Below are 18,448 nucleotides of genomic sequence, written 5' to 3'. Positions count from 1 at the left end.
AAGAAAAAAATTCAAACATTTCAAAGAAGTTATTTGCTCATTATTATCTATTTACCAGCAGACACGGAAATAAAAATAAATTGGAAATAAAATATCAATTAACTTTGTATTCTTTTTCCTGGAAATGCATTAAATGAATTACCAGTTATTGAGAAATAGCGGAATATAATTATAAAATAATGTTTATAATAGAGTAATTTCCAATAAATTTATTGGTAAATATTTAGGGTAATTTGGCAGTAATTCCAAAGAAATTTCAAATAGGTTACTTGCTAATTATCACTTAATTACAGGGAGATTTGTGGACCTGTAAAATGAAGTGTTATCATATATTTCATTTAGGCTTTAGAATTGCTTTTTTTTAAATAATATTTCTTAATATAAGGAAAACCTGTCTGCCATGGTGGAAGGTGACCTGAAATGTTCACCTGCCACAGCCAACATTTACCATACATTTAGGTATGCAGCTCATTTAACACATGCAGAACTCTAAAGTGGCCTCCATTGTGTGGTCCACGTTAGTGACGTATTGTCCACCCTCTCTCCTCTTTCAATGTGAAACTAGTTTAACGGCTTGCATAAATACTGCATGTAACAATAGCCTAGCAGCAGAGGAAAGTAAAACCTTCAACAACATGTGAAGCTTTCCAAAGGGAGAAGCAGACTTTTCCTACATGAGGAAATGAAGAATAACTTACACTTGAGAGAAGACAAGTCTGAATCTGTTTGCTCATCATTAACGTTACTCACCTGTGTGGGACACGGTTCATTTTAGTCAATTAAGCTTTACTCGCCGTTATAGTATAATGTTCTGCCATTATGAGAGACAAGCCTGGCCACACTATCAATTATTTTCATCCACAATTCTTCACGTTTAGCCTTCATTACTTCATTACTTCATTACTTCATTAGGCCAGCAAACGGCGCCAAATTCAACAAGTGATGTCCTGAACATGGATGTATTTTAGGTCCGGAATGTCTCCAGTCTGGAGACAGCTATGCTGCTTTCACTGCACCTTGTAACTTTCTAAATCCTGCATGGACTTTACTTTTGATGGGAAATAACACTACTACTACTACTACTACTACTACTACTACTACTATAACTACTGCTAATACTACTACTTATAATAATAATAATAATAATAATAATAATAATAATAATAATATTGATAATTGTATTTGAGGTTAGCAGTGTTTCAATTGATTTATTTGTGCCTTAACGTGTGTACCAATGTTATTATTATTATACTTATTATTATTATTATTATTATTATTATTATTATTATTACAGATACTTACTGCATTAAATTCATGGAGAAGTTGCATAATCATGTAGGCCTATAAGGCATTATAATTTAAATATAGGTTTTGATTATACTGATATTATATCCCGATTTGCTATTTTTTTTTTTTTTTACTATAAAAAGAACAATATGTTACACATAACTTTCCCTCATGCATATATATACATAGCTATTATGTTTGCTGATCTGAAGAATACAGTCATCAGGCAACCAAGGAGGTCTATGGTCCATACCCAATTTCCAATTATTGTTTTTTTTTTTTTAACCCTATATTTCTTCATGTTTTCACAAAGCTACTCAAGTGGCAAAAAACAAACAAATTGAAGCTTTGATAACATTAAAACAACAGCTGTTAATTGTTGAATTTCGATTAAGGCTTATTTCTGACAGCCCGTGAAGGCAGCATAGGAACTGTGTCTTCTTCCGTGTTTACCTGTAGAGCTTTGGGAGTTTCTCATGGAGTTTCTCTAATGGGCGTTTTTAGTATTTCTGAATTGAACGCGTGTTACAAACAAAGCTGTTTATTTGTGACGTTGTGTGGATTATAGTTATAGAGTACAAAGAAAAAGGGAAAGGGAAAATGAGTTTAACCTAAATAAAAGGCACTTAAAGTTTTGTTTTCCTTAAAGTTACCTGAGGTCGATCACAATGGGATGTTGTAACAGCACCGAGGTAAGTGCGCTCCAACATGATGGAAGTTATGGCGGCTTTAAAACTTGTAACGCTGATTCTCAGAGGAGTTTGAGACAATAACGTGAAGCGTCACTTCTTCAGCAGCAGTGTCAGCAGCTTGTTTTTTACAGCAGCAGCAACAACAACTCAGTGATTTGTCTGCAGATCTGAGAGCAGCAGCAGTGAATAAGCTACTGAACCGCAGCAGCACTCACAACAAAACAGAATTAAGGATATATCTCTGTGTGTCATCTTCTATTGTCTGTTATTTATGCCTTGGCAGAGTAAACGTGACTGGAAACCGCTGGAGGAGCACAGCTGCACGGACATCCCATGGCTCATCATATTCATACTGTTTGGGATTGGCATGGTAAGTTTTCATTTGAGTTATTTATCATATATGTCCACCCTGTTAAAGCTAATGTAGTTTGCAGATCTGCAATAAGTCCTACATTCATGAGGGTATAAAAATATGGATATGGTTTGTTGAAACTTTGTTGTGTTTATTCAACTGCATGGCCATGTTGGAGACTTTAATTTGTGTAGTTGTTGTATTGCATTGAGTAAGAGGTGTTTCTAATAATTTGTCCACCCCATTTATATCAGTTAGGATGATATTGCAATACAGCAAAAAAGCTGAATCAACACCTCTCAACAAAACCTGAACATTATAACCTTCATGATTTATTGTTGCAGGACTGTTGCATTACTTTTGGCTGAAGTACCTACTAAACTGACACTTTTGTGTATTTGTGCGTGTCTATTAAATGCCATGCTGACCAATTGATGATAAAAAATTAAGTTGGAGATCAGTGAAGTGGCTCTTTAATGCAAACAGCTGCTAACCTTTGCTTAACTGTCTCATAGAAGTGTTTTGATTAAACTTTTTTAGTCACGTTAGAGGCTGTAGTTTGTGGTGCTGTTGGATTACATTGTGGTTTTTAGTGCTGCACAATTAATCGAAGTTGTATCGAAATTGCAATATGGCCTACTGCAATTTTCAAATCGCAGGAGGTGCAATATTTGTTAAACGTGAAATGTGTGTCAAAATTCCATTTTAAATGAAATATTGCTGTGCTGCAGAGATTTCCTGACCTGCACGTCATATTCTTACAGACTTAAGAAGTCTTTGTTTGGTACAAATCCCCACAAAGATCACACCATATTTATTTTTCTATAGTGTTTTTCAGTAAATAATTATGTAAAACATATCATTCCCTCTAATATCGCAATTGCAATATCAGTCAAAATAATCGCAATTAGATATTTTGTGCAAAATTGTGCAGCACTAGTGTTATACTGAGAGATGTTTATGATATATGGGGGAGACAAATAATTAGAAATACCTGTTAGTTAAACACAAATGAGTTCAACAGCACCACAAATCTCATCCTCCATAAGGACATTAAAACTGAACCAACACTTCTCTAAAATAGTTTCAACAAAAAACTGAACCTTATAACCTTCATGATGGTATTTATTGCAGGACTGTTGTATTATAGTTACTGTAGGTTTACTATAAAACTGAAACCAAACTGCAGGTTATAAACATCTCATTTTTTTTATTATTTTGGCAAATTAAAAATCACATTTTGATTCTAGATTTTTTCAGAATAACCTTGAGTGCATGGTGCTATCTGATTCTTAACTTACTAAATACTTGTGTTTCATGTTATCCTGCAGATATTTAACATTATCTACTCTAATTTGTGTCGTCTGCAGTTGTGCATTTGTGCCTTTCCCATCGCCACAGGAGCTGCCTCCAGGCTTCTCTCAGGATATGACAGTTATGGCAACACCTGTGGCAAGAATAACACCAAGATCGAAGGAGTACCCCTCAGCGGCCGGGACATGAAGGAAAACAAGTTAGTCTCATTTGTTACAGATGACTCAACATGTGTCTTAGGGGTTCATTTACATCAAATTCATCTTTTTCTTTTATTGAAATCCCCACTGTGCTGTCCTTTTAAGTATTTTCTCTTGCTCTGTTTTCCTGAATAGATCGCCTACAGTCTTGTTATAGATTCAGTATATTGAAGTAGAAATGTTGAGACCTCATTTGCCCTCTGTAGTGTTCGTGGCACAGAAGAAGGCGTTAAGCATTACTTGTGTGCATGCAAGGATTGCATCATGTAATCCTAATCTAATTTGCATCAAACTGCATTTGTAAACACTTCAGTTTACCTCCCGTTCTGTCTTAACATAGTTGATACCGTTGATGCTGTCTAGACCAGGACCGACTTTCATTCACCTGAAATACTCGAAATTCTCTGACATCTGCTCTGTTTGGTCTGTTTTAGCAACTTCATTCACATAAATTGAAGAGAATAAGATGTCATCAGTCAGAAGGTTAATGTAGATTAATATCAGTTCCTCACATATCTGAATGAATAGCATAGTTTAAGGGCATATCTCCCTTTTTAGAATTTCTCACTAAGAAAGACGAGGTTAATGTGTATTTTTATCACCCGGAGAGAATTCTCCTCTTGTCGTAATTTATGTGAGAAGTCCTTTGATTTGATTCCTCCTTTTGGGCACTAGCTTTCCATCAGCATGCAGCCTGTAGGCCCAGTTTTACTGGAACAATGGGTCATGCTTTATTGATGGGCTGATTGCCCATGGAGGCTTTGAATAAAAGGCGTTTCGGCTACAAAGACGGATCTGTGCGACGGGGTAGCAAATGTCACCATCTTTCATTTTCCGAGCAGACAGAACAGTCCCCACTGGCATAGTAATAACCAAATATACTGATATTCTCTTCAAGGGAAAAGTGTTTCTTATTTTGAGGGGAAGGGCGTGGCAGCACTTTATATCGACCAGTTAATCAATCTAATTTCTTTTTTATTCCCGTTAGGTATGTTTTCTTTCTAGAACCTTGCAACCTTGACTTAATTAACAGGAAGATCAAGTCCATCGCCCTGTGTGTCTCCAAATGTCCTGCTGCTGAACTGAAGACTCACAGTGATTTAAAGCAGTTTGCTCTGAGTAATGGTGAGAGAAGTCAGAATGATTTAGAGAAAAGGATGTCCACTGTATTAAATGAGAGTTCACATGTATTAATAAGAAATGTTGGACTTACATGGGATATATATTGAATACCATTATCATTACTTGTAGACATGTTTTCAATGTTTTGAACATGTAATCTAATTTTTGGTTTTCCTGTTGACAGGGTCTCATCTCTGCTCCTATGATATTTCTCCTACAAGATACACAAGCTCTTCAGAGAGATACACTAAATGCCCCAAACTCCCTGTTCCACCGAGGTAAACAAGTATATCCTTTTAGGTTTTAATAAAGCGATGGGGGAGAGGGATAACATCACTTGTCATCATGAATACAGGGAGCCTACCATCCATTATTTCAGTCATTGTTTATTTATTTCAATGGTTAATTCCAAAACAAAATTTCACACAAATATGCACTGTAGCCTAACCTAATTATACACATCCCCAGGATCACAAAGGACCAAATAAATAATGTAGATAGTCTGCCATAGTTTATAGTCTGCAGCTTCAAGGAGTATCCATTAGGGGTGTAAGAAAACATCTAAAAAATGTAATATTGCGATATGTTTTTTGATATTGTATCGATTCTCAAACACACTGTATCGATTCTTAATTAATAGTTTACATGCAAAGATGAACTCAGTCAGTTCTTTATTTAATTTGCAAAGATATGTGCCCTCTCAGTGTACAGTATGTGTCCTCTCAAAGTAGTGCTATGATGTTGGATGTTACAGGGACTGTGATAAATGAACAAATGCAGATCCCACTGTTCTGATTGCTTAAAAAAGTTTTTAAAAAATACTTTTTTAATTTGATTTTATGCATATGGCAGTGTGTTCCTTATACCGTTTTTATAAAATTAGATTTAAATAATCGCTTTATATTGCCTTACTTACTATATCGCAATATATTGAATCGTCACCCCTGTATCATGATACGTATCGTATCGCCAGATTCTTGCCAATACACCGCCCTACTATCCATTAATAATAAATAAACTCTTGTTCTTCATCTTCGTCATGTTTGCAGTAAGTCCATCCCACTGTTACACCGCTGTATTCCTGTGGATGTCGGCTGCTACGCTGAATTCGCCCAGGCCTTCGTCACATTCGTCAGTGACAACAGCGTGCTGCGGCGGCTCGTCGCCGGGGTGATGGCCAGCAAGGAGATCATCATGGGCCTTTGTGTGCTGGCTTTAGGTATAACACATCTGTCATTATTTTAGGCATATAATGAATTGACAATGACACATTGCTGGTATGTTTTTTTTGTATTTTTTCTGCTGCTCCCACTGCTCAACTGTAATTGCTCATGAGGATTCGGTAGGAAGGCAACTTTCGGAAGCGAAGCTATTTTGGTCGTAAAAATAACAGGAAACGTCTGAGTGATTACAGCCGTTGTATCCTCTGTTGAAGTTTAGCCCACAGGCATTCATTTAAGGTCTGCTCTAACTACTCCCATTGGTACGGCAAGAAGACAGAACTGATCCCACGTCAATTTGATCTCTTTTATCTCAATTGTTTGATCTGTGTGGTTGTATTAGGCTACATCATTCATAACAGGACAGTCTGGGCTTTTCTCATTCACTGACTTTCAAACCCATGGGTTAATTACATTGCATAGTTCACTGTGTTTTATTTATGTTTAAGATAAAGCAATATTTTTATCAAACCGTACAATGAACAGATACCATAAAATCAGCACTTTTCTACAGCTTGATACAAAAAATGTCCATGTTAGTGGTGTTTTATACACTCATACATGATGTGCTCTGTGTTTTTTTTCTTATCAGCTCTGTCCCTGATCATGATGGTTGTCATTCGTTACATCACCAAAGTGTTGGTGTGGATTTTAACGGTCCTGGTAATCATCGGCTCTTTAGGTAACTTTCAAAAGCAATATACCCACCTAATTCATTCTGATGTTATTTTGTGCACTCAGTGCCTGAATTGGACCAAAAAAGGTGTCAGTACCTTAATTCAACAGTTGCATGGCATGATTATCTGTCTTGGATATATTTATATTTATATTTAGGTAATATCCCACTTCAAATGTATTTTTGCATGTATTTCATTAAATGCATTTGGCCTACATATTAAAATATGATATATGTTGGGCTGCAGTTTAAATTAGATAATGAGAAGGAATACCAAAGGCATTTTAAGTGGAAGCTAGCTATGTGTTTAAACAGTGACACAGTTACTGTTTAGTGGTGTGAACTTAGACTGAGGAGCAATGTTGGCACTCTTAATTACATTATGTATTGCTGATACAAGACAACAGCAGAGGATGTTTTAGTATTCAGGTTATATTTGAACTCTGCTCTGATCTGTTGCAGGTGGGACGGGCGTCCTCTGGTGGCTCTATGCGGACCACAGAAAAGCCCTCGACAGTAACACCTTATCGGTTTTTGGGAAAGAAGTGGCCTCAGACAACGTCACGGCCCTGCTTGTGTATGCAATTGTTGCTACAGTTTTCACTGTAAGTCTGAGTGCACAGATACTATCACTAGAGAGCAATACGTGTTTCACAAAGTACATAAAATACAGTAATTTAGCACTAAACACAGTCACACAGTTAAATTGATGTATTTTTGTACAACTGCTTCCCGACAGGAAAGTATGTGTGTTTGATTTTAATTCCTCAACTCTGCAGCTCAATTCAATGAGTTTATTAGATCACTAGTGTTTGTGTAACCCTCCAGGTGGTTCTCCTGCTGGTGATGTTCTTCATGAGGAAGCGTGTGGCTCTCACCATCTCCCTGTTCCACGTGGCCGGTAAAGTGTTCACCCACCTTCCCCTGCTGGCCCTGCAGCCTTTCTGGACCTTCCTCTGCCTCATGCTCTTCTGGGTCTACTGGATCGCTGTGTTTCTCTCTCTCGGGACTACAGGTGAGGACAAAAGGCTGGTGGGGAGCTCCAATACTGGTAGTTTGTTGATCACAATTCAGACTGCTATATTGGTGTATACATGCTTCAGAATAGGACTCTAGATTAGTCTAGTTCCTAGCATCAGTGATGTGTTACCGTTTCCCAAACAAGTAGAATGTTTGTGACATTTTGTCCTGGCTTCGCGGCATGACTAAACTCCCACATTTGGAATCTTGTGCCGGTCTCGTGATGTGGGAGGACGTACCCAAAGAACAACTTCTCTCTTCATCTCCCACTTCTCTTTTCTACAGCTGGTTTTTAATTCCATCAAAATAGTATTCAAAACAAAATGCCAGCGCAAAAATAAAGTCAAATCACATCACATTTTCTTGCTTTATGTTTACTACTGTATGTTTCTGTGTATTGTGGTAAGTATGGAAATGTAGGTAATGCTATTAATGGTTCAATTTCTATTGCAGTGAAATTGAAATTTAGGTGCTCACAGTGAAGTCTCGTCATAATGCATTTGTATTAGGGCTGGGCAATATGGAGAAAATCAAATATTACAGTATTTTTAATAAAAAACCTTTATCGATATTGCAAAAATATTGTAGGGTTGACTTTTGGTGCTTTCAATATTTACACAATGAGATTTATTTGATAATTAATCATCAGTAATGTGCATATACTGACTAAGTGGGTAAAGGCAAACAATAGAACAGCTAGAACAGTCTGGTAAGTTCAGAAAATCACATCACTTCACTGTAATGCAGCCCTCAAAACCAGGAATAGACAACAATTGTGCGATATTACGATATCCAAAATCTAAGATGATATCTAGTCTCATATTTTTTATTTATTTTTATTTATTTTTTTACCTTTATTTAACCAGGTAAAATCAATTAAGAACCAATTCTCATTTACAATGATGACCTGGCCAAGAGGCAGCAGCAAGAGTATAAAAACACAGACCACACAAGCGACACAAACAGCACATATACAGTACAGTATGACAAACATACAGTATGCCATGACAATACATGAGAAAATGGCTAAAAACAGCATAGATAAATAAATAGGTCAGAAATTAATAAACACTATGTACAAAAAAAAAATCATATCATGATATCGATATATTGCCCAGCCCTAATATGTATCTAAATATATCATATAGTGAAGCTATCCTAAGGCATTTCTTTTGGTTACATTAGTTAAATTGAATTCTTGACTTGTTTGACCTTCTTCCTCTCAGAATTGTGGGAAATATTATTAGCTGTTTTAAGAGGAGATGTTGCACAATGTAATTGTGAAAAAATGCGTAAAGTTCATTTTATAAAATATGGAATATGTTGATGTGCATCTCAGACAGCTGCTCCCCAGCTAATCTGGGAATTGAGTTCAAAGTTTTGAGTTTAGTAGTCATAGCCATACATTAATTACAAATAAAAGTCAGATTGTTTTAAGGTAAATGCTCAAAAATATCAAGGAAATCTGGAGGGATGTACAGTAGATTAAAACATTTTAGCCTTCTGACCCAAACTCACGCTTGTGTTCCTTCACAGGGACGCCGGTAAAGAACAACGTTACGGGTGTGGTTGAATATCAAATGCAAGGGCCTCTTCAGTACATGGTGTGGTATCACGCTGTGGGTCTCATCTGGGTCAGTGAGTTCATACTGGCCTTCCAGCAGATGACCATCGCCGGAGCTGTGGTCACCTACTACTTCACAAGGTACCAAAGAAGTAACAGAAAGGAATATGTATTTTACCACATGGAAGACTCAGTTTTGTGTTTCCTGTCATGTTTATTTGATAATTCAGTTTTTAGTGCTGTATAATTTCAGTTATGTCTTCTCTCTCTATATCTAATTAACTTAAGGAATAAGTCCCAGTTGCCAGCACTTCCCATCCTCTCCGCCATGGCACGTACCATCCGATACCATCTGGGTACTCTGGCCAAAGGCTCCTTCATCATCACGCTTGTTAAGATCCCTCGTCTCATTCTAACGTACATCCACAGCCAGCTCAAAGGAAAGGTGAGCTGTGAAATCATGCAATGTTTATTTAAAAAATGCTACAAACTCAACAACTCCATTATGGCCTCATGTCGATCCTGTACGTGGCACTCATCAGTACTTTTAATACAATACATTATTCTTCATTTTTCATAGGAAAACGCCTGTGCTCGCTGCATGCTGAAAGCTTGCGTCTGCTGTCTGTGGTGTCTGGAGAAGTGCCTCGCATACTTAAATCAAGTAAGTCATTTCAGGTTGAAGAAAATCTAGTTCACTGTACAGTGGAAACAAGTATTTACAGAGTACCTCATCGTATCATTTCAGAACGCTTACACTGCGACAGCCATCAACAGCACCAGTTTCTGCACCTCGGCCCGTGAAGCTTTCATCATCCTGGTGGAGAACGCCCTCCGAGTGGCCGCCATCAACACTGTGGGCGACTTTGTCCTCTTCTTGGCAAAGGTACCGCTCACACAGAGACATATTGTCCACTGAAACTATTTTTCTCACGTGAGATTTGACGTTAATTCTTATATCTACTCTCTCAGGTGCTTGTAGTCTCCTGTACAGCCTTCGCCGGAGTCCTGGCTCTGAACTACCAGCGGGACTACACCGTGTGGGTCCTGCCACTCCTCATTGTCTGTCTGTTTGCCTACCTGGTGGCTCACTGCTTCCTGTCTGTCTTTGAGATCGTGGTCGACGTTCTCTTCCTCTGCTTTGCCATTGACACAAAGTACAATGATGGAAGCCCCGGACGCGAGTTCTACATGGACAAGGCCTTAATGGTGAGAGGATAGTGTGTGTAAAGGGGATACAAAGGCTAACATCTGATGGAGCAATAAAAATAATAATTTCGTCCGAGCGCATTTTTCTGCCCCAGTGAGTTGTAAGAACCACTTGAAAGAGCAGATTCAGTCTTAATACGTCCGAGTGATTTAAGAGAGTCTATATATTGCCCTCTGTAGTTGAGTGTTGGTGGAACAGAAGAAGGTGTTCAGCATTACTTGTGTGCATGCAAGGATTGCATCATGTAATCCTAATCTAATTTGCATCAAACTGCATTTGTAAACACTTCAGTTTACCTCCCGTTTTGTTTTAACATAGTTGATACCGTTGATGCTGTCTAGACCAGGACCGACTTACAGTCACTTGAAAATACTCCAAATTCTCTGATGTCTAGTCTGTTTGGTCTGTTTTAGCAAACTTCATTCTCATAAATTGAAGAGAATATATTTGAAAAATTTTAGCATAGCAACTTTTCTATTTCAGTAATTATTGGAAGAATTCTCACACCTACAGCTGCCTCAGGGTCTTCATGCTGCTTTTGCACCCGACAGTATAAGATCACTCACTGTAGACTATAATATCCTCGCGTCTAATAACTGTTACATTCCCTGGACCGCCTCTCACGTTAGGCATGGACTGCTTTGCTTTAGAAAGACGCTTTTAAGCATCAAACTTTGTTAAATTGTAATTGTTTCGGGTCCCCTAATAACACCACTGACTTCTGAAAGCAAACTTCTTCGAAAGTCTTCTGTTGGTGTGGAACAGGTAGTCTTATATGGACATTTTAGTGGCGTTGACTGTGCTAATGACCAGATCTAACGATTCATTCGATCATTAAAACAAGCGATTTACAACAAGTTTGTCCAGTTAAGAGAGCTGACTGACTTGGAACAATTTTTATGTATGAACAAACCTCACAGAAAAAAAGTTCTTGCACAAGTTTTTGAGTGTGGGATGTTTTTTTTATTGATTTATTTTGACCCAGTGGTTTGTTTGAGGCTGACATTTTCTTTCACTCTGTTATGCAGTGCCAACATTTTCAACTGCTTCAGGCTACATGACCTTTTTAAAAAAAAAAAAAAAAATATTTGAATATTTGGCAACTCGGAGAAAAAAAGGGTTTTCCTAGTTGACATTTTTTATTTCTTGGACATTTATGAACTTTAAGTCCCCGATGCTTTCTGATTCTTTACCATAACACTTTTATTCTTAACAATGAACAAGAGCCATATTCTTTTAAGTAAAATGTGAATAAAATAACTGGTTTATAATTCTGTCTTTCCCTTCCCAGGAATATGTTGAGAACAGTAAGAAAATGGGTTCGTACAAGCCTGGTGATGGAGATGGAAAGGAGATGAAGTCCATGGTGAGTTGGAAAGTCTTTGTAGTATGTTAGAAAACAAATACAGAATATTCTTGTGAAATGCTTAAAATAATACAGTGTTTCATGTCTCATTCAGAGAAAGTGAATAACCACAAGGTTGTGTGTGATTCTAATACTATGCATTATGTGGTTGTGAAAATATTTGATTTTTTATTTTTTCTTGCAGGCACGTGGGACTTCTGCTTGACCATGTGTCAGGAAAAACTGCCAAAACTACTAAAAATACATACTGAGAATTTACCAACATTTCACTCCAGGGACATCAGGAAGATGCATTTTATACTGAAGCTACACCGAGTTTCAGCTAAAGATGCATTGGGTCTTATTTTTTATTTTTGAGGGCGAGAGGGAAATTTAAAGTTTGACACTAATAGCGGTAATAATGTGTGTGTTTTTTATTAATAAGATAGGTTTGCTTTTTTTTTGTCTTTTCACAAATAACTGAGTTTTCTCTTTTTATTCCATTTTAAATAATCTGAACGTTTTGACATGGTTTAACATGTTTGGTTTTCCTTGTTACATAGTTTGAATGGTTCGGTGTACATTTTGAAATGGATAGCTAACTGTGTTTTGTCAAAGGCTGTTCGAGTTGTAAATTACATTTTATACTTGAATAAATTAAAACACAAAGTTGTATTGTTTGATCTTTTGTTCACATCTGTAAAACCCACAGTGTCTCCTTTCTATGTCTATTGCAGGCCACTTCTCTGAATTTTAACCGAGATATCAGAGCATGTATGCTCAGTATGCTGTTAAATCCTGGCAATTATTCTGTACATCACCCACTTTTAGTCAGCAGGGGGCAGCTGCTCAATTGAAACATACAAATATTCAGTTTTTGCAATTGCTAAAGCAATATTTCTGAAATTAGGGCCGTTTTGGTTGAAACTCTACACACAAAAACCAAAAACATAAACAAAATATGCTACATCTCTTGCAAAAGCAAACATTTCATTCAAAACTATAAACTCTTCTAAAAATGGTATTTGTGCATCACAACTTTATCATAAATATCTTTTTTTTTTTTTTTTTTTGGCATTTTCATGTGTAGCATTTTGTAAATATAGACTATGCACACGAATGCAGTGGAGAAACAAACACATTTTATTATTCTCAATACTCAAAACCGTAGCAGACACAATTACTTTAACTGAAGATGACATGAACAATGTTAATATCATACTGTAAACAAAATACAGAATATTGCAATTACAGTCCTCTAACTCTCTCTCCATTGTTGTGCACACCACAGACCAAACCTGAATCCTATTTCTAGTGTTCAAGCTGTGATTTCTAAGTGATCTAATTGGTTACAGGTGTTTCCACAGGTGCATTCTGGGTGCAGGTGATTGATAATTGAGTGTAGGTATTTCAATGGCGTGGCATGTTCAGCAAACAACACACAGAGGCTTTTAGTTTTGAATGATGTGTCTAATGTAGATAAACATATGTAGTTATTTGTGAAAAGTGTGTTTTAGTATTTCAAACTTGGTGTAAAGCAGATGATGTGCTGATGGTTCAGCATACCTGGTCAATAGATACTGTACATGAGTTAGTGGTTTCAATAGGCTAATTGTGCACAAGTACATGTTTTTGTGTCTTGGCAATTGCAAAAAAAACTGTAAACAATACAACATCTGTAACAGGAAGTGCAAATACAATATATACTAGTTAATAGAAAAACACAACACCAATTTGATATTTTTGTTGAGTTCAGGATATTCTGCAAATGTCTTTTGAGAATATCACTGTCAAGTCCTTGTTCCTAAAGCTCAGGGTCCGCTGACAAAAAGTATAAAAAGTGACATGCAGGAGACAAAAGCTTTTATTTAAAGAAGCTTACATTAAAGAAACACATAGAAAGCAGCACTTACGATGCATCGGAATGGTCCAAATTCATGGTAAGGATTTCCAACTTATGTGGAAAAAGTAAAGTCCCAAACTGCAGCCCAAGTTCCTGAAGAGATTTCAGGTTATGTTAACAAAATGGATGTTAAACCTCAATCTTCCATTAGAGGCTGTTAAGATAACCATAGTGGCGATGGCTGGAGACTCTGGACATTTAAGCAATGGATAAGAGGCAACCAGAATTAGGGAGAGAGAGTCAGGAAATTCCACCAAAAGGAGACTTTATTTAGATGACTTTCCCCTTTAACCTCAGCAAGTGGTTTATCTGTATTAATACACAAACAAAAGGAGATGCATGACATAAAACAGCTCACATGCATCTCATCAATCGTCTTAATTAGGCTCAGATTGGGCTCAGCGGTGCTGTTCAGAGGCAACTCGGCACAGGTGAGCCGGTGGCTGCTCTCAGAGCTCATTAAGGGATGTAGGCAGACATGAAAGACTTTCCAACAGAGGCTATACATTAAACCTTAACACAAAATATAAAAATTTCATCTGCCTACTATCTTCCACAAGTCCAACATAGACAGCAAACATTCATTGAGAAAGACTGTTAGAAGATGAAGCTGCGGGGTCTAACTTTAACCACCTGAGGGCAGCATAATCCTGAAAAATGAGTGACATTTCCACTGTTGTGAATCCACTGTAGATGTCAGGGCCCTTCAAAAAGATAATGAGAACATGAAATGACATTTTAACCTCATCATACCACGAGTAACAAGTTTAGAGTCCTCCGAATCCACTTAAGGGAAATAAATGATTTTGCCATTTTGATTTCTCATCACTTTTTGGATTTCATTCCACATTTCATAATTCAGATTTGATTTAAAAAAGATGAAATACAGTAGTTGGTGACTTCTAGGACACTAGGTGTAAAGCTGAGTTTATATATGTAGAGAAAAAATGTATTTGTTTAGTTACAACTGAACCAAATATCCTCCAAATATACCCTGCAGATTTGACAATAGCTGTGTTTTTGTGTCTCTAAAACACACAAATGTAAATGTATGTTATCTCCATGTACAAAGGCAGTAAGACCATTTTTGTACATGTTTATAAATTAAGTAAATATATAGAATGTGTTTTATTTCCCTTCAAAATTTGAAATGTACATGTCAATCATTGGAGTTACGATACCATGTTGATGATCCCCACTACATGGAGGTAGACTAAGCTGCTATGAATCTGATTCCCCATGGGTGTATCCACAACCTACTGATGTATAGATTACTGACTCATCCCCTCCAGTGTCTTTCCAATCCCGCATTGACCAGGAGAGAATCAAGCCACTAAGCAGTTAGAGGTTATTGATGGGAAAGCTCTCTCTGCGCACTGCTGTCTGCCTCCATAAAACACAGGAATCCAGAGGAAAACAGCTCGATGGCTGGTAGTGAGTCACACCTAAGTGATTTCTGTAGTACTTACAGAACACCAACCATTCCTGGAAGCCCTTTGTCGTTGCATAGAAAGACGGGAAAACACGTTCAGCTGGAGGCCGCCTCAGCAGGATGCAGCAAGATCTGTCAGCCTGAAGGGATGTTTTTTGTATTTTGTAATTCTTCCACTTAAATAATTATGATTCTGATTATGTTGTTATTGTGAACTCAGGCAGGCTTGGACATGTGAGTTAATGGCGGGAGTTTATCGATCCAAATCACTGCCTTTTTGCTTCTGAAAGCCACATCCTCAAAAGCTTCTTTTCTTTTAATTTCTTTAAATCATACTGTATTTTTGACACTGGGAGGTTAATATATAATCTATTGTAGCTTCGTAGAATAAATCTCAAATTAATCCCACATTCTTTTCAGCCCTTTTTGATGTTTTTAACCCTCTATTTCAACATATCCTGAAGTACATGTGCATTTTATTTATTTACTTTGCATGGCAGGTGCTGTATGTATAGTGTTCTCAGCACACAGGCAGTGTATGAAATAATCATTGGCTTCATGACAGCAGCTCTGATTCAACTGGTAAGTAGTTTACAACCATTAAACCTGCTCCATCCTATATGGATGTCTATTGTATGCGCTGACTCAGGCGCTGTAACATGAGCCTGCTAAGTGTTATATGTGTGTGTGTGTGTGTGTGTGTGTCAGAGAGTGTATTGACCAAACAGTGGCTCCACCATTAAGGTAAGCCATACTGCCTCCTCAGCAGCTCAGCCCTGCTGGAACCGAGCTCAGCTCAGAGCCTTTTCAATGGTGCTTACATTTAGTATACAAACAAGACTTCAGCGACAATGAAAAGAGCTCACAATGCTGCTGTGGACCTGCAAACAGAGAGTAAAGCTCTTAAAATATACACAATAGGAAGTAACGGCTGTGGTCATAATAAGACAAAAAGAACACACCCATCTACATAGGTCATGATTAATTCAGTTTATAGGTTCTCAAGTCACATGCAGAGCAGCTGGGACAGGCGGAAATATGGTAGGCCTAAAGATTTTGTTTTTACAATATTGGTATTGCAGTAGGTTATACCAGATATGGCAAATGCATATAAGAAGAAGAAAAAAGTATTTAAACTGAAGCTGAGGTTCAAAGATCTTTCTTGAGCAAGAAGTCCTTTAAGGTGCTAAAAGCGAGATTGGGAGCATTTCTATTGCCTCCGCACGGCTCTCAATATGGCGACGGCTGAGCCGGCAGCTCATAGCTATCGGTGACCTGAAGGGGAACCGGAGGGTGGGTGCTACGCTTCTGCAATGGCGCCAAGTGGGCAACTCCGGGGTCTGAAAAGTGAAGCCATTGCGGAAGTGCCTTAAACTTGCATTCTTTCTAACAGCCAGCAGGGGGCGACTCCTCTGGTTGCTAAAAGAAGTCTGATTGTATAGAAGTCTATGAGAAAATGACCCTACTTCTCACTTGATTTATTACCTCAGTAAACATTGTAAACATGAGTTTATGGTCTCAATCACTAGTTTCAAGTCTTCTTCAATACAACATGATGGTCCCATTTAGAGTCAAATAGACCATAAAGCAGGGTATGAGTTAGGGCGTGGCTACCTTGTGTTTGACAGGTTGCTATCACGGTGTTGTCCGGTCTGGGAGTGTCCGTGTTTTCGTCTTAGAACTTTAACACTTTCACAATGCGTTTTCAGTTCATAAAAATGTCTTATTCAGCATTTGGTTGTACTTAGCTCCACCCTCTCGGGTCACTTCTTTGTTGCAAATAACCAAGATGGTGATGGCCACAAACCAAGATAGCGATAGACAAAATGCTGAACTCGAGGCTTCAAAACGGCAGCCCACAAACCACTGGGTGACGTCCCAGTGATTACGTCCACTTCCTATATACAGTCTATGATGGGGGCGGCGTTATCAGCTGTAACCGCCGTAGAGAGCAGTGCAGAGCCGCGGCTGTGAGCGAGCCAGTGGGGCACGCTCACATGCACGAACATGCACTAAAAGCACGCACGGCCGGCCCGGCGATGTCAACAAAGCACGGAGAAGCTTGGATTGCAACACAAACAGCGGGAGAGCGACTTCATTCTCTGCTCAGGTAGACATTGCTCCTCTATATCTTTACATAGACAATAGTTGTTTGCTGCTATATTAATGCTCTGAATGTCGTTTAGAGCACCTTTAAAGTGCTAAAAACTGGAAACTTGAACATCTACATTTCAGTGACAACTGTGCAAATTCCATCTGCTGATCAAAAGCTCAATGGACCTTGTTCTCAGCATTGTTCCACATTGGACTGAGTTCTGCTGCTCCTGTATAAACATATCAATATATTATGTCTAATAACACAAACTTTAGTAGGTGATCACACCTCACACAGCTACAAATACCTCATCATGCACCAGAGTGTGGAAGTGATAAAAGAACCTGCGTCACAGAGCATTGCTTATCCAAGAAACCTGATTTCCGAACATCATAAGTGCTTCCTGCAATTTGAGGCATTTCCCATCAGCGCTCTGTCCCACTGTCTCCCCATACACCGGCAGATCACTTTTTATTGTTGGACGGCCTCCAACGGCCGGCTCCACTGTGAGGAAATTAGCCACAGAGATGGTATCTCTCCACATTTCTACGGTCAGCACATACAGAGAGAGGAAAAGTGTGTGAAAATGGACATTTGATATTTACCCAGTGACTTCCCGATCTGGAGCTGCTGACGGCTCCTGTTGCCAACACTCACACACACACACACACACACACACACACACACACACACACACACACACATTTACGCATTGTTTGAGTTCCTGCAGACTGCTTACACTGGGCTGTGTGTAAAAAAAACTGTAGTTCTTACAGCAAAAAAAGGGAAACAACACTTGTCCAGGTCATTGAATGATGTGCCTTTTTCCTGCACTAATTCATGTGTTTTGCTCTATATGTGTTTACGTGTGCTGTGTGTATGCATGCATGTACGGTGTGGGTGTGGGTGTGGGTGTGACGGTGGCTCATAAAATATTCACCTGTTCTTCTTCTACATAATGCAGTAATGTTCCTGCACACAGAACTCATCTGAAGCAGAGCTTGTCGCTCCTGACT

At 38.2% G+C, this 18,448-nt stretch overlaps 1 protein-coding gene across 1 annotated transcript; it reads left to right on the top strand.

Annotated features, from left to right (window-relative positions):
* The first annotated feature begins 1,744 nt into the window (after positions 1-1,744).
* Positions 1,745-12,671, top strand: slc44a1a (solute carrier family 44 member 1a). Its single transcript, XM_074630017.1, has 16 exons — positions 1,745-1,979; positions 2,263-2,349; positions 3,702-3,844; positions 4,834-4,970; positions 5,152-5,245; positions 6,017-6,186; positions 6,780-6,869; positions 7,326-7,468; positions 7,692-7,878; positions 9,420-9,588; positions 9,736-9,892; positions 10,028-10,111; positions 10,196-10,333; positions 10,420-10,656; positions 11,949-12,023; positions 12,208-12,671. The coding sequence occupies exons 1-16, from the start codon at positions 1,956-1,958 to the stop codon at positions 12,226-12,228; spliced, it is 1,956 nt and encodes a 651-aa protein (XP_074486118.1). The 5' UTR covers positions 1,745-1,955; the 3' UTR covers positions 12,229-12,671.
* The last annotated feature ends 5,777 nt before the right edge of the window (positions 12,672-18,448 follow it).

This window comes from Sebastes fasciatus, chromosome 3, assembly GCF_043250625.1.
Source record: "Sebastes fasciatus isolate fSebFas1 chromosome 3, fSebFas1.pri, whole genome shotgun sequence".
Lineage (NCBI taxonomy): Eukaryota > Metazoa > Chordata > Actinopteri > Perciformes > Sebastidae > Sebastes > Sebastes fasciatus.
Note: the sequence above shows the minus strand (reverse complement) of the source record. Positions and strands in the feature narration are given on the sequence as shown.